The sequence below is a fragment of the Archocentrus centrarchus genome, chromosome 6 (genome assembly GCF_007364275.1).
Source record: "Archocentrus centrarchus isolate MPI-CPG fArcCen1 chromosome 6, fArcCen1, whole genome shotgun sequence".
NCBI lineage: Eukaryota > Metazoa > Chordata > Actinopteri > Cichliformes > Cichlidae > Archocentrus > Archocentrus centrarchus.
In genome coordinates, this window is record NC_044351.1 from 6,756,807 (window position 1) to 6,773,688 (window position 16,882).

General features: G+C 40.1%; 1 protein-coding gene across 1 annotated transcript in view; it reads right to left on the reverse strand.

The window, feature by feature from the left end:
- The window catches only part of LOC115781267 (metabotropic glutamate receptor 8-like), a 290,231-nt gene that overhangs the window by 94,293 nt on the left and 179,056 nt on the right, over positions 1-16,882 (reverse strand). Inside the window, exon 6 of the mRNA XM_030730834.1 lies at positions 4,616-4,816. Within this exon, the coding sequence (XP_030586694.1) occupies positions 4,616-4,816 (201 nt within the window). The remainder of the gene's footprint in view (positions 1-4,615; positions 4,817-16,882) is intronic.

Here is a 16,882-nt window from a genome sequence, read left to right on the forward strand (position 1 = left end):
GAATTTGCAAACCTTCTCCTAATTGTACTGTCATAAACCTTAGTATTTAACCAGATCCTGACATTTGTTAACAAGAGTATACAGCCATACTAACAGGTCCATCTTGTTGCTGAATGCTATGGTTCAGCAGGCTAAGCACAGTGTTCCACTTCCTTTCCATTTCCACCTCAGATTTCCAACATGTTCCCAGGCAAGATGAAATGAATAATCTCTCCTGCGAAATCTGGTTCTATAGGATCTCCCCTCAGCTGCAACTCCTGTCAGTTAAGAGCAGGAAAATGAGTCTACAATTTGCACAGACTCACCAAAATTAGACAACAGAAGAATGGAAGAATGTTGCCTGGTCTCATTAATCTTGATTTCTACTGCTACATTCAAATGGTAGGGTCATAAATTTACATAAACTGCATAAAAGCATGAATGCTTCCCATGGATGTACAACTTAAAAAAAAAAAAAAGTACAGAAACCAATTTACTCTGGGTTGTGACAACATTTTAATGAGCAGACTGAGAAAATGTTGCCATTCTTATTTTACTAGAACTCACTACAGTATTTGATACAGTTGACCTTATCCTTCTCCTCAACGAGGTGTGCCTAGGTGGAGGAGCCCTTAAATTATTGTCATCCTATCAACAAAATATTCAGAGTAACTCTGGATGCATTTATCTCATCAATTGCCCTTAACTGTGCCACAGGGTTCCTTGGAACTATTTTTCTTTAGTTTATATCTGTTGCCAATTGGCCATGTAATCCATAATTATAAATAGGCAACTTACTTGGTATGCCAGTGATTGCTAGTTGTATGTTTTGTTTAGTTCAGGAAAACACAAACACTTAGACTCCCTGCCTCACTACCATTAAGGACAGGATTGCTTTTAATTGCTTACAACTGAACTGAAGTCCTTGTTATTGTTGTTATCATATCACTCCCCACCTTGGCCACCTTGGACAACGAATAACTGACCCAAAACAGTCTGCTGCAATCTTGGTATCATTATCAATCTGCAAATCTGCAGCAACTGTCAGATGGTACCATGTGAATATGAACTAAAATCCCTGAGCAATATTTCCAGCATCTTGTTGAATCTGGGGCACAAAGAATTAAGTCAGTCAATTGTTGTATGGTCTTTACCTTACTGCCTGAAGGCAGAAAAAGGGGTCCAACCTGGCACTAACAAGGCGTACCCACTGACGTGTCTGGTGAGTGTATTTGAGAGTTAAACAACAGGAATGAATTTGATTGTTTTGAAGAAAGTAGTGTGTAATTTGGACAAAGAATTAAGTTATGTCTTATTATATCCCAACAGACTGTCAGTTAATGTTGGCAATGTGTGTTTCTTTGCCCTCTGTTAAGGTTTAATTACATATGAAATTCCTGAGGGAATTAAGTTTATATTATGTGTTTGTGTTATGTATTTAAGCAGTCGCTGTGGAAGATAAAGGGGAAAAAAATACAAAAACACCTTCACCTTGGAAACAGAAAATAACTTGACACATTCAGCTCGAGCAGGAGTGAAGAAACTGAAAAAACCATGTCTGGAATGTGTACTTTAATTTTTGTGTTTAAATAATGAGAGAAATTTCCTTCATCAAGTCATAAAAAGGAAGCCAGCCTTGGCAATAAATGCTGGCATTCAGAATTGAGAAAGGGGAAAAAGGCTGTTCTGTCAAAACTTCTATAAAGCCTACAGATGGAAAATGGACTAGTTCTTATATAGCGCTTTTCTACTCAATCAGAGCACTCAAAGCGCTTATACAACCTGTTTGCATTCACCCATATTATATATGGAATATTAAAAGATGGGGTCCATCATAAAATGTTCAGCAGGAAACATCAATTGGTGGCCAGTGTGAATGCTTTCATTCACACTGGGCAGAGGATGGACTGAAGATTTTGCTACTTTTGCCTCAAAACAAAATATTTATTAAACAGTAGGTAAATTGCTATATTTACATTTTTTTTTTAAAAAAAAGGCACCTCACCATTCTATTAATGCAATTAATAAAATTCACCATAAAATCTAGATTAAAAAAAAAATGCTCTTTTAAAAGAAAAGTGTCCATGCAGATTTACAGGTTTTGCATCTGAACTCTTCATGTTTTTATATTCATTTAAAAAAAATCTACAGCAAAAACACCTCCTGAAAAGTAAATTGTGTGTAAACTCGTTGCTCTCATGTAACATTTTATTGTTTCCGGTGCCCATTATACCTATAATGAGCACAACTGCACACAATTGTGGTGTCTCCATAACAACTATCAACATAACAGTGAAGAATATGGAAGTGCAAGACTTTTACATCACATCATTAAAAATAGTATAAATTTGAAAGAAAAATTGATACATCAAATGATAATATATTACTTAGGACACAATATTAATTTTATTTTACTTTACAAGACCATCTGGCCCTCTCAGTGTCTGCCAAGAAAAATTCTGTAGTTGAAAAATGTAGTTGATGACCCCTGCTGTACAGTGTGGACTGAGAAAATGTGTAGAAATTTAATAGTTGAAAAATAAATAAAATAAAATGTTTGAAAATTTTCACTTCAAGTGACTGGTTTCAGTTCAGGTGACTGTGTGGGTCATGTTATCTGAAATAGTACTTGATCACACATCATTCAAACAACCCATGCAGTGTCTGTAAATGAGGCTTGGATCATTGTCCTGTAGATAATCAAATGATGGAAACCAGATGAGACTGGGTATAGCAATATAGAAGTATTGAATGCAACACAGCTATATTTAAAGGGGATCTGTAAGTCTTTATCTTGTTTTCTACATCAAAGTTTTAAATTGATTTCCATGTCATTTTTTCCCTAAGCTAAACATGACTTAGCATGTAGTATTTAGCAGAAAAACCCTTGCTGGCAAGCACAGTGGTAAGACGTTACCTGTAGTTGGTCACCAGATTTTCAAGCATCTCAGGAGGGATTTGGGCCCACTCATCCTTACAAAAACTCTTTAAATCCTATAGCCAACCAGAAGAAAGTTGCCTCAAATATGGGGAAAGCTTACATTTCTTACATTTTCTATGACATGCATAAAATGTATAAAATTAAATTCAAAGCATTCATGGAGAGAAGTGTTTGATTTAATATTGGGCACCTGTGTGGTGTTTTGTGATTATTAAAATTGTGTAAAAGCAGATGGCAGCTTATCACACTGCTGTAACTCCTACTGAGCTGAAAATAATCAATGTGGAGGAAACAAAAGGTGTGACCATATTTTGTGGTTAATAATGAGCAAAGAATTCCCTAATGATGATGTCAGCATTCAAATTTCCTGCTGACAAAGGCATGTGATGATGGGAAAATGAAGAAGAGCAGGAAGAATGAATGAAGGGTTATGAGGAAGTGATGAGTTATCGCATGAGGTGCTGGTAGTGGGAGATACTAATGCATGCCAATGTGACTAATAGGGATGTTTCCCATCTTCTCTGTTATTAATATTGTTAATCTAATAAAGTGTACAATCATGGTGATATCAATCTCTGAAAAATGCAGGAGGAATAATAGATGACAACAGGAGGGCATGGAGAGACCTCTCTTTCCAGAGGTCAGTGCAGTAATAGAAAGAACTATACTTTTTGCAAGGTCACTACTGTATATAAGAAAATTTTGACCTGAAGAAGACTTTTACTTCATTAAATAAAGCCATAGCCATAGATTAAAAAAGATGGACATGGCCTTAAAATCTAAAAAGTGAGGCCAGTACCTGCATTCTTATTAATGGGCAGCAAGTGAAATATCATTCAAAAACATCAAAAGAATCAAATCATAAATACCTTGATAAGGAGAACCTAGAACCTAAGAGCCATCATATTTTGTGCCCCATCTGTAGCATCTTCCCTGTGTGTTTGCTGTAAATTCCAGAATTTAATTTAAAATTCTCATATACAAGGTCTTGAATAATAAGGCCCAATCTTATCTTAAAGACCCCCATACTACAATATGAGCGAAAAAGAGCACTTTTCTCTCAGACTGCTGGCTTACTTGTGGTTCCTAGGGTACTTAACAATAGAATGGGAAGAGAGCCTTCAAGTTTAAGGCCCCTCTTCTGTACAACCAACTCCCAGTTTGGATTCGGGAAATAGACACCCTCTCTATTTTTAAGAATAAGCTTGAAACTTACCTTGTAGTTAGAGCTGGATCAGGTGACTCTGAACTCTCCCTTAGTAACACTGCTATAGACCAAGACTGCTGGGGGGTTCCCATAATGCATTGATTTTCTGTTCATTCACCTCTTTTTACTCTGTTTGTACACCACTGCCCCTCCCTGAGCCTGGTTCTGCTGCTTCTTGCTGTTAAAAGAGAGCTTTTCCTTCCCATTGTCGCCAAGTGCTTGCTCATAGGGGGTTGATTTGACTGTTGGGTTTTCTCCGTAATCATTGTATATTCTTTGCCTTACAATATAATGCACCTTGAGATTTGGAACTATATAAATAGAATTTAATATAAAATCAATTGAATTCAATAGATGGATAAATAGTACAAGTAATGTCCTCATGGAGCACGGCTTGAAATTTCAGAGGATTTTTTGAGAACATCAAGTCTTGAATGAATTGTGTTAATCTTTTGGCTATGGAATTCTGAATCAATTGAAAGTCTCACCATTGAAATTGACGGCATGGATGTGGGCCAGCAGCTCCTTGCCATCGATGTTCATCATGCGAGGGCACAGGCCAGGGTATCCAGCGCAGAGCTCTCGGTGCATGCGGTGCAGGGCGTGTGCCATCGCGTAAACGGCATCCATCACAAACTGCACCTTCCCCTCTTGTTCATAGATGGAGTCACGGCCAACTTTCTCCAACCCTGAAACATATACAGAACTGTTCAAGTTAAATGATCAGATAAAATATACAAAGGGCTGAGGGTTTGAACCCACTGTGGTCCAGTGACACCTTAGCTGTGGACTTTCTGGTGGTTGCCAAAACAATAGGGGGCTCTTCCTCCTTTGAAGTCTCCCACAGTAAGACCATGAGAGGTGTGTCTGATTGGATGAATACGTCTTGTTAGGTGTCTTGTCCTGAATCTCAAACTGAAAGCTACAAAAGTAAAATAAACAGCTTGTTTGTTTAATATAAAAAAGTTCCTAAAGTTCTGCAAAATGTGTTTCTGAAAATGCATTCTGACTTGAGAAATAATGGATGTACTGGCTGAATTTGGCATTATTTTAAATTGATCACAGCTCTTTGGATCATGGCATCATTATACTGTGTTCTTATGGTTAAAGCTATCCAGCAGTATATAATTAAAAGCATCTCCAACTGCAATATTAAAGTATATACACATTAATGACTTAATAATCGTGATCCAATAATATAACTTATATGATTCTGAAAGAGACGATTCTGCTTAGTTAATACTTAGAATACTTTAAGTTTATTTTGATGTAAAATCTCTAATATAATTAAGTAGAATTATGACTTTCTTAAATAAGGAGTACAGAAACCTCTTAAAAAAGGAGTATTTCCCTCCCACTGTCGCTAAGTGCATGCTCGTAGGGGGTCGTTTTTACTGTTGGGTTTTCTCTGTAATTATTGTAGAGTGTTTACTTTACAATATAAAGTATCTTGAGGCAACTGATTGTTGTGATTTGGTGCTATATAAATAAAACTGAAATGAATTGAATTGAATTATTCTGTGTTTGCTTTTTTGGAACACAGGGCTGTGTCCAGTGTTTTTCTATTGTATGTCAGTTGTATAAACTGTACTTTTTTGTGATTAAATGGTCCGCCTTGTAATGTTCTCAGTCTTTCTCATATTAAAAAAAAAAAATCATAGAAATCCATTGTTTGTATAAATTAGACTAAACTGCTTTATACAAATGGGAACCAGGCCACTCAACAATCAGCTGACAATGTCATGCTAAAAGAATGCATTGAACAGCCAGTTACATAGATAGTGAATGGTGACATGGAAATGATAGATTCTGTGGACATGTACCATGAGTAAGGTTAACTTTGAGACTGCCACACAAAATCAAACATTCAGTTCTTTAGGAAAATTAATAATTTCATTAAAGCACCTGAAATGTCAAAATTGTAAAATGAAAGCTATACAGTAATCCCCCGCTCCTTCGCAGTTCGCTTTTCGCGGACTCGCTGTTTTGCGGGTTTTCAATCAATATTAGTGTAAAATATTTATCGAGGTATTTTCGCTGTTTTGCGGTTTTTAAAACACTTTTAGTGTATGTATGAACATTTAAGGAGTGCTTTAAAAGAAACAGGTACAGTGGGAAAGGTATTAAGGGAAAGTGTTATGTGGTGTATAAGTGTGTGGGGAGGGTTTATAAAAACTTAAAATAGTGTATAACTACTAAAATAATGTATAAGTATTAAAATAAATATAGCATCCCTACTTTGCGGATTTTCACTTATCGTGGGTGGTCCAGGAATTTAACACCCGCGATAAGTGAGGGATTACTGTATTCTATTTGGGGATTAGGTTAATTGGTGATTGTAAATTGCCCAAAGGTGTGAATGTGCGTGTGAATCATTGTCTATCTCTCTGTGTTAGCCCTGCGACAGGCTGGCGACCTGTACAGGGTGTACCACTCTCGCCCTATGACAGCTGAAATAGGCTCCAGGTCGGGGTTGGGGTTCTTCTTAGCTCATCTACCTGCACCTGCTAAAGCTGACATTATTATGTTTATAGAAAGTAACTTGGTGCTGTTTTCTGACCATCCTAGTCGAACAGCCGTGTAACATCACAATATCGATATGGAGGGGCAACCTCCTATTAAAAAGCATGCATACCACATTAACCCCACGAATCGGACGCTCATGCCCTGCCCTGTCCTGTCTTCTTTTTGCTATACCAAGCAGGTCTCCTACAAGCATTAGAGGGCAGGTGTGGCTCGTGTGTCAGTCAGTGACACTGGCAACACCAATATGTACCAGTGCTCTATATAAGTGCTCCAGATCAGTTGATGTGGGGGCTCTCCTCCTTGAGATACTTCTTCGGCTTTTGTTTTTTGGTTTGTTGCACTTGACAGCATTGCATATACATATACTTCCCTTCTTCACTCATTCACTCACTGACACTACTGATTGTACTTACTACACACATCATGGTTAGTTTAAGTTATGCCTGTGTTTCTTTAATTTATAATAAACGGTCTTTCAATTGGTATGTGTGTGTGTCATAACTGGCTTTCATATGTGCAGGTACCTGTATGTGTCATGGTCCTGGGCAGGTGGCCCAGTGTTTAGTGTTCTTTATGTGGAGTTCTGTTTTGTTTTTGTTTTGTAAATCATCTTAATCACTCCGTTTTTTCCCATGTGTGAATTTACATTATTACATCCTGTAATATTTTTTCTACACTAAGTAATGAAACAGAAAAAGAGGAAAAACCTTCAGGTAGACGTGATTAGTCTTGATTTGCAAGTGAACCTCAAGCCTTGGCTGGTAAGCAGATTCATACCATAGCCAGTATAAAGATGGATGTAGCTTCCAGGTTTGAAAAGTGAAGGCAATGCAGAAGTGCCTTAAACCTGCATTATTTTTAATGTTTTTTGATAAGGACTCCTATAGATGGGAAAAATGGCACTTGAACTTGACCTCAATAAACACTTTCCTGGCTTTATGAAGTGAGTCACCCGTTTGGCTCACACTGAATAACTATTGACTATTTTGTCAATTCTGGTCATTCTGAGCTATTGAGTTGTGACTGACAGGCTGTTAGTCAATGAGTGAGCAGTTCCACAGTCAGAGCTGTAACATTACATTTGGTTTCATAATGCCAAGATGGCAAAAGTGAACATGCTCATCTCAAGGGTTCATAAAGGTTCATAAAGGTTCTCTCCCCTTAGCCCAACCGGTCGCAGCAGATGACTGCCCCTCCCTGAGCCTGGTTCTGCTGGAGGTTTCTTCCTGTTAAAAGGGAGTTTTTCCTTTCCACTGTCGCCAAGTGCTGCTCATAGGGGGTCGTTTTGACTGTTGGGTTTTCTCTGTATTATTGTAGGGTCTTTACCCACAATACAAAGCGCCTTGAGGCAACAGTTTGTTGTGATTTGGCGCTATATAAATAAAATTGAATTGAATAAAGGGACTTCACAAACCAACTGGTGACATCACAATGGCTACATCCATTGTTGGATATTTTTATCACTCTGATATTGGCATTTTACTGTCATTATTCTATATCATTTATTAGTACCTATATTAATCACAAACACTGGATTAATGGTCATGTTTTATATTGTTTGTCACCTATATTGACACACACACTGGAACACTGTATGGTCTAGGGGAGTGGAAAGGACTGAGGCCTCCCTGGCTCAGGGCCTCGGTTTTTTCCAATAGTAAAACTGCACTCATTCATATCTGGAGTCTCACCTTTGTACACTGTGCACTTTTGACACTTACCAACTCAAGGTTAAGTTGCTGGGAGCTGTGTGCCCCGAAGTGGGGGTTGACATCCCACCTGAGCTACTGTAATAATGTAAGAGTAAATTTGTGTACTAAGATAAGACCGCCCTAAAAGTGTTTCTAGTAATGAGAAATTATGGACAGCTGGGTGGGGGAGTGCTCCTGTGGGAGGTATTTTCACGTGGGTTGTTGTTTGTTTTGACAGCCCCCAGAGAACTGTGTCACAAAGCCTCTGCAAAAAGCTCAAACTAGTATGGTTCATAGTGGATTGGAAGCACTCTTATATGCCCACTGGCCTGATAACAGCAGGGGGAGGTGTGAGTTTGGGGGATAAAAGGTAGTGGTAAAGTTGGGAGGGAGCACACTTTTTGCTCTTCCTCTCTCCCCTTTGCAGCAGCTCCAAGGCACTCATTCCTGGGAGGGCTATTTGCTTTCTTGTATTCTGTTTAACTCTGGACTCCTACTTCTTCTTTCACCCGATTTTACTCACTTTTTCACTCAGTACAAATATATGACAAACAGCATAGTGTAATGTGGTGTTAATTGTATTAAAAATCCATCTGTGCTACAGTTTCTGCAAGTGAAATTATAGTATTTTATTTCTATGCTACTTGACACTAATCAGCTGCTCCCTGTGTCTGTCCAATGCATTCATACAGTTTATGGAATGCATCTTGCTAACTAAACTTGCTAGAACTACCTTATAACTAAATACCCCATCCTGTTGTCCAAATATCAACAGACTACTACTAAAAAGGCCACAGTGAAGGCTATAAAGTGGGAATTAACAAACCAGTGGGTGATATCAGGGGCGGACTATATCCATCCTCATATACAGTTTATGTCGGCAACTTGTCCACTCTGTACCTACCATTTTACTCAATTTTGGCTGAATAGGCTATTAAGAAAATGGATAGTTCAGAGTCAGGAAAGGTAAGATGGTAAATTAAGATACCAAGATAGGATGAACAAATTACAAATCATTAATGGGTTAAAATATTAAAGGACAAGCTAAGACTGAATATAAACACTGGATGGTTGAGATTACACAGGTCAGATAAAAACTGATTTTCTGTTGGATTAAAAAAAAAACATATATCATAAACATAAAAACTAGTCACCAATCCTTGCTTTGCAGCTCCACATCCCCTCATACTAATATGATTGAGAAGCAAGATGAAAGCTCCTCACAACGACATGCACAAACTGAGACACCACCATGCATACAGAGAAAAATAAGCATTTTGAGAAGCATTTCTGAGTGCTGATAAATGCTAAACAGTTGTTCAGTCTCCAATATAGATGCAGGTTTACCCTTTGATATATTGTTTCTTTCAAAAGAGGAAGAAAAGAGAGAAAAATGCTTGGTCTGTGTCTACATACATCAGTTCATCATCTGGTTATGTTCTTAAACAAATTGCAGCACAAACCTCTGAGTCTGAAATCTTCATTCAAGAAAACACACGAGATTCAAATGTAAATTTGGCTGTCCTTTCCACACAGTGTAGTTTAAGGAATTCTGCATTAGATACGGAAAGAAAAAGAGTTCACAAATGGGTGAAAAAACAATCACATTCTAAACTCTGTAAATAGTCGAAATATTTATTACAGCCCCACAACACTGGGATAATTTTTAAAGCCAAATCAATAATGGAGCTAAAATTTTTTTGTCCAAATATTTGAACTTTTATTACTTTTTTATTATTAAATCCAAGCCATTTTCTTTAGTTACACAGGAAATTCCCTAGGTTCAGTTCGTAACATGTAAAGCTACAGTGGGGGAAATAATTATTTTATCATTATTATTGTTGTTATTATTATAATTATTGTACTCAGTTACAAAGATATGAAGAGACTATAATTTTTGTGGTAGTTTCATTTTAGTGGAGCGAGACAGCTCCAGAAGCTTCAGCTCACTCTCCAGATTTTCTATAGGATTGAAGTCTGGAGACTATAGGCCCCTCCATGACCTTAATGTGCTTCTTCTTTAGCCACTCCTTTGTTGCCTCAGCAGTGTGTTTTGAGTCATTGTCATGCTAGAAGACCATCCATGACCCATCTTCAGTGTTCTGCCAGAGAGAATGAGGTTCTTGTCCAAGATTTTGTGGGACATGGCCTCATCCAGGGTGCCATGGCAACCTGTTGCAGCAGCTCCTATAGTTTCTTGTGTGTTTTTTTCTGTGTTTTCTGCATTTTTGTTATTTTCACAGTTGTGGAAGCTTTGTTCTCTTACAATCCATAGACCTTACTCATTTTCATGGTGGTGGTGGTGGTGGGGTCACGCTGACAGGAGTGGCTCAGTGTTTACATATACTTGGGACCAGCTGCTAGTGCTTTCCAAAACACAGCTGCTGCCCGGAGATAGACCGGTCATACCGCAGTAACACAAGAGGAGACATCACAGATGCCAGGTCGGAGCAAGAGTCAAAGCAAGGAGAAGGTAATATAAACCCTCTGTTCCATCAATCAGCATGGGGAACGTGAGCTAATGAGATGAATGAACTGTGGGCGCTGATGTCAGAGGGAGTATCGGGAGTGCAGTGTGATATGCTTCATGGAGACATGGCTGCACCCGGACCACAGTATCACAGTACCAGGCTGAGTGGTAAAAAAAAAACATGGTGTTACAGTGAAAGAGTGTCTCTGCTTGCCTAACATTGAACTTTTAGCTTTGAGTATGCACCCATATTATTTACCACGGGAATTCTCCTCCGCTATATCGATTGGTGTTTACATACCACCATCAGCTGATGGGGCAGCAGCATGTGACATCATACACCTGACTGTTGCTGACCTACAACGTAACCACCCAGAGACTTTCATCATCATCATCACTGGGGATGTTAACCATGTCAGTCTGGATTCAACTTTCAGCAGTATGTGGACTGTAAAATACAGGACAATAAAACTCTGGACCTTCTGTTTGCAAACACCCAGGATGCATGCAGAGCCACTGTCCTCCCCCCACTACGTAGATCAGAACATAACCTGGTCCTGTTAACACCTCAGTATGTCCCTGCAGTTCAAAGACTTCCTGTTGTCACCAAGTCTGTAAGAAGGTGTAGTCAGGAAGCCAGTGAGGCCCTGCAGGACTGCTTTGACACTACAGATTTGGACGTGCTCTGCATGGGGATGACATAAAAAGCATCACAGACTGCATCACAGACTATACAAATTTCTGTGAGGACACCATCATACCTGTACGCTGTTTTCCCAACAAGCCCTGCATCACTATAGACCTGAAGGTCTTATTCAATGAAAAGAAGAGAAGCCTGGACAGAGCCAGTGAACTGAATCTGATTTTCAACAGGTTCACTACTGGACCCCCTGTTGCCCCCCCCCCTCACACAGCACCAATCCTAAAAACCTCCTCAGCTATCAAACAATCCACTACACCACTCAACATCACGGGCAAGGAGGTGGACACAGTGGACAGCTACAGGTACCTGGGCGTTCACCTGAATGACAGACTGGACTGGAGGACAAACAGTGATGTGTATAGGAAGGGGATGAACAGACTCTACTTTCTAAGGAAGCTCAGATCCTTTGACGTGTGCAGCAAGATATTGGAGATCTTCTACCAGTCTGCTGTAGCAAGTGCTATCTACTTTGCAGTTGTCTGCTGAGGGGGAGGGGGGGCAGTATCAGTGCTGAGATGCCAGTAGGCTGAACAAATTGATTCACAAGGCTAGAACCATCAGTCGTCAGAATTTGAAGATGTTTGAGTCAGTGAGGGACAGGAGGTCACTGAACAAACTGCTCTCCATCGTGGACAACCCATCTTACCCACTCCACTCCATACAGCTGAGGCAGAAGAGTTCCTTCGCCATCAGACTGATTCAGCCTTGCTGCCATAAAGAACGTTTCAAGAAATCATTCTTACCATTCTGAATAAGACTGTATAATAACTCTTCTTTCTGTGACAGGTGAACACACCTGTCAGGACATATTATCCCACACACATTTCTGTATTATTAGGGCCCAAGCACAACCTGCGCAAAGGCCCTATTGTGTTTGTTTTTGAATCAGGCAAATGAATTGCTTTTTTTTTAGGGTCTAAACACGCTCAAAAACTCATGAAACTTTACACATGCATCACACCTGGTGAAAATTTAAGTATTTTAATGGTTTTGAGCAAGGGCCATCCAAAATGGCTCTATAGCGCCCCCTAAAGTGGAGCCCGAACGCTGTGTTTCACGTACATGTATGAAATTTCATACACATATCTAACATATCCAGACGTACCAAAAAATCCTCTTGGAGCAATGCCCTAAACACAACAGGAAGTCTACCATTTTTAATTAATCATGCAATTTTGGCGATTTGCAGCCCTCAGACTTTCTCTAATTACTCCTAGGTTTTAGATGTTATCAACTACATATTTGGCTTGTCTAAACTACACACCAAGAGCAATATAAATTTAAAAAATGGTGAGTTTTTGCTGGAGGGCGTGGCCATGATGCCATGGTGATTTTCAATCATTCTCCAGGAAATTTTGATTGGCTCTCATTCATATTCCAAGGTAGCTCCAAGGTGCAGCTCCAAGGTGGTTGAGCTGAACCAGCTCAAATTTTGGCAGGAAAGCCTTAAGGAGTTGGTCTTACACTGTTTTCAAAACTGTGAGTCTTTGCCAAAGGGCGTGACTCTGGTGGCAAATTATGTTTCGCCATGAAGACAAATATTGATGTAAATCAAAGCTGCATTGTCCAATCTACACCAAACTTCAATGGTTTGAGAAGCCGTCTGCCCTGAACACAACGATATGCATAAAGTCCCTAAACATTAGAGCGCCACCTAGTGGGAACAGGAAATATCATGAAATATCATGTTTTATACATAGCCCCGGAGCTACATTTTATCTACATATCTGAAATTGTGCAGGCTCAGCCCCAGGGCTGTGGTTCCTCTGTATATCTGAAATTGTACAGGATCATGTAACATCCTAAGACATGCAAAAAAGTCCCTTGAAGCCATACCTCAAACCCAACAGGAAGTTAGCCATCTTCAATTTAGGGTGTCATTTTTTATTTTTATTTTTTGCCATTTTCAGGCCTTCTATTTGAATCAACTCCTCCTAGGGCATTTGACCCAGTGAGACCAAAATCGCTCCAGAAACAAGTAGCCCATCAAAAGTTATGCAAGGTTTCATAGGATATGGAGTGGTGTTGCCGTAGCAACACTTTAATTTAGGGATTTCAATCATATACCACAGGACACCAAATTGTCACATCTCAAATTGTCCAATCTGTCCCAAACTTCACATGCGTCATGAGAGTGTGAATGGGTCTAAACACTCCCAGCTACCAGCTTTGTATCACACTCATCACACCACCTAGTGGAAACAGGAAATCAGCAGTACACAGGGGTGGATGTGGCTCAGGAGGTACAGCAGGTAACCTACTAATTAGAAGGTTGGCAGTTCGATTCCTGGCTGCTCCGGGTTACATGCCAAAGTATCATTGGGCAAGATATTGAACCCCAAGATGCTCTCCAACACCAGCGTTGGAGTATAAATGTGTGTGAATTTTAGACAGTAAAAACACTTAGTTTAGATACAGATGGAAGTGCTTTTGTAGGAATGGGTAAATGCAAATGTGTTGTATAAGCGCTTTGAGTGCTCAGTTAGAGTAGAAAAGCATTATATAAGAACTAGTCCATTTACCATTTACTGACAATCAACATTATATTGTCATTACATTTTCAGTGATGGTTCAGGCATTACATACAGGATCATGACACGTAATTAGTGGGCACTTCCAACGAAGTCACCGAATGTCACCCGATGCGGGAGACATTTGGTGACTGACCGACGCAAGGAACGAGTAGCCTACTGGGCTGACAGCATCCAGGTAAGCCTGCAACTCTTCCGTCTGCGAAAGCCTCCGCGCCACGGGTCGATGCGCACCGGGTACAAGGGCCCGATCATCACAGCTTGTGGCTTTAATTTATTTTATTTTTATCACTGTTTGTAGCGACTCCAAAGGCCTAAGTCGCTTGAGAGGAAATACTGGGCCATGTCTATTTGTATGATGTGCTGCCTTTACTCCTAACAAAGTACGCTGAGCCCACAATGAGTTTGTGTCATGTTTATTGATCCACCGCTAAGCATGAATCTAAATTAGAATCAGCCGCGAGACTGGCAGACAAACAATACATATGAGCGTTCTTGCTTCATGCATTACTTTGCATTGAGTTACGTTGCATTGCGTTGCGTTACGGTCAACAAAAATTACGGCCACCCAGCTAACCTCTCTCCTCCATTCCACCTAAGCAGGTGAGTGTGACACCCCTTTAACCCTGTCAGCTGTTACACCCACACCCATGTGATCCATACATCAATACGTCACCACGACCGCTGGCGTGATATCAAAACACAACTTAAGACAAAGTGTATCTGGCACCTACACACCAGCCCCTTAATTATTTATCAATAATTACCAATATCAAACAATCACTAAATATTATCAAACACTCAAAACAATGAGGCCATCAAACAAAAATGTCCATCAATAACAATCTGTGCCGGGATCTTCCTTCTTCCGTCATAAGGCAACAAATAGTAACAGTCCAGAGTCAAATAGTGCAAAGTCTAAAGGTGAAAAACATCCAGGAATGAGTCCAAGAAAAGTCAGAATGTCAAAGCTGAGGGTAGTACGTCCTTAACCAACCTCAGCCTCCTGCAGCAGGCAGACCTTAGTAACAGAACAGTCCAGGCAGCTAGCTCGTGTTTTAATCCAAACTAGGGGTGGGACTTTAACACGTTAATTTCGATTAATTAATTACTGGGAAAATAACGAATTAAATTTTAACTCATTTCAATCGCACTTTGCACCGTGGAACGTTTCTCAGTGCACGAATTCCAGGCACACAGATTATTTCGATGCACAATGTACAAATTCAGGGGCCGCATTGTTCGAAGCATAGACATATATCGAAGGACCCGGCCCACGTCCTTCACAGCCCACGAAGACCGCAAAGGCCGGAAGTGAGTGGCTAACCTTCATATCAGCGTCACCTGCCCTCACCTCAGCGTAGTTCATGTCGCCTAGCAACGTGAGTGTGAAGTACAGTTGTGTAAAAGCAGCTGGTTAAACGGAGAACGAAGTTTTGCTCCTTTTTGTGGTTTAATTTTAATTCTTTTTTTCAAAATAAGCTGTTAAACAAGCATAACACATTTCAACATCAAGGAATACAGCTGAGCGAATGATTAATTTTCCAGCTATATTAAGTGAGACATTAATGTTGAATAAAACTATCCAGTTATGATGCTTAACTTTAATTTCAGGAGTTTGCTTATCACAGGAGCACTTCCCCCCTTTGTTGGTCTGTGTTGTAGACTGGTGGAAAATAAACAACATTCAGGAGGACTTCTCAGTTTAAGAGAAAGCCACTAAAGGCCAAATCCTTTAAAAAAAAAAAAAAAAAACATGTCCTCACGCAAAACAGGATTTGTGGAAGGTGTCTGGCTAAATACAGGCAAACATCAGCATCCCTCCAGCTGCAGATAAACGTGGCATTACAGACGACAAAGTCAGCACTCTTAAAAAAGCCTCAGTGTTCCAGCTGCTTCTCTGATAATGCTGCAGGTCTTCACCTGAGCTTTGATCAGACCGCTGCTTTCAGGAAGCAGATCTCAAATGATTTCATGAGAAGTTCTAGACTGAGTTTTGGAGCTGCAGCTGTGTGATCACACAGACATACAATTCAGCTGAGCTGGCAAGTTAGCATTCTAGTGTGTGTGTGTGGTACCTTTCTGTCAGTGCTTGTCATGGTCGGCTGTGTGGCTGAATCGGATAGACCCCAAAACGCAGGACTCAGGAGAGGGTGAACTTAAAGTGATTTATTGGGGATATAACAGAATACAAAAATAAACCTACACTGGGAGAAGCTAAACCAAAACCCGAGGAGGAGCAGGGAGACACACAGCGAGGGAATACTGAAGCGGAAACATCAACGACGCGACAACAGGCAGAGAAAACGCAGGACTTAAATACACAGAAGGGCTGATCAGGGCAAGAGGAAACAGCAGGGAGCAACAGGTGAAGCAAATTAAACTAACAACGGGAAGCAAAACTAAACACAAAGCACAGGGAATACGACTGTCAAAATAATACAGGAAGTGACTAACCAAGGTGCACGCAGACTACACACGGGGGACTGGCACACAGACACGGGGCAGAGACACAGACTAGTCACAACACTAGGAATAAACTCAACATGAAAACACAGGAGGTCAGGGTTAAGACATCATGACAAGACCATGGAGCAGGGGAGACAGGGACGTATCAAAACAACTGAAAAACAACAAAACTCAGGGAAGACAGAACTAAACACAAAACGCTGGGCAGACGGCCCAGGACCATGACAGTGCTGTAAACAGGGCTTTCAAATTGTTTTGGAGTAGCAGGGGGGCATTCCAAAGTAGCAGGCACCTTATGACCAAGACCTTTGCTGTCCTCCATGGGCGTCTTTTCCCATCTGTTTTGCTTTTATGACTATAAATTT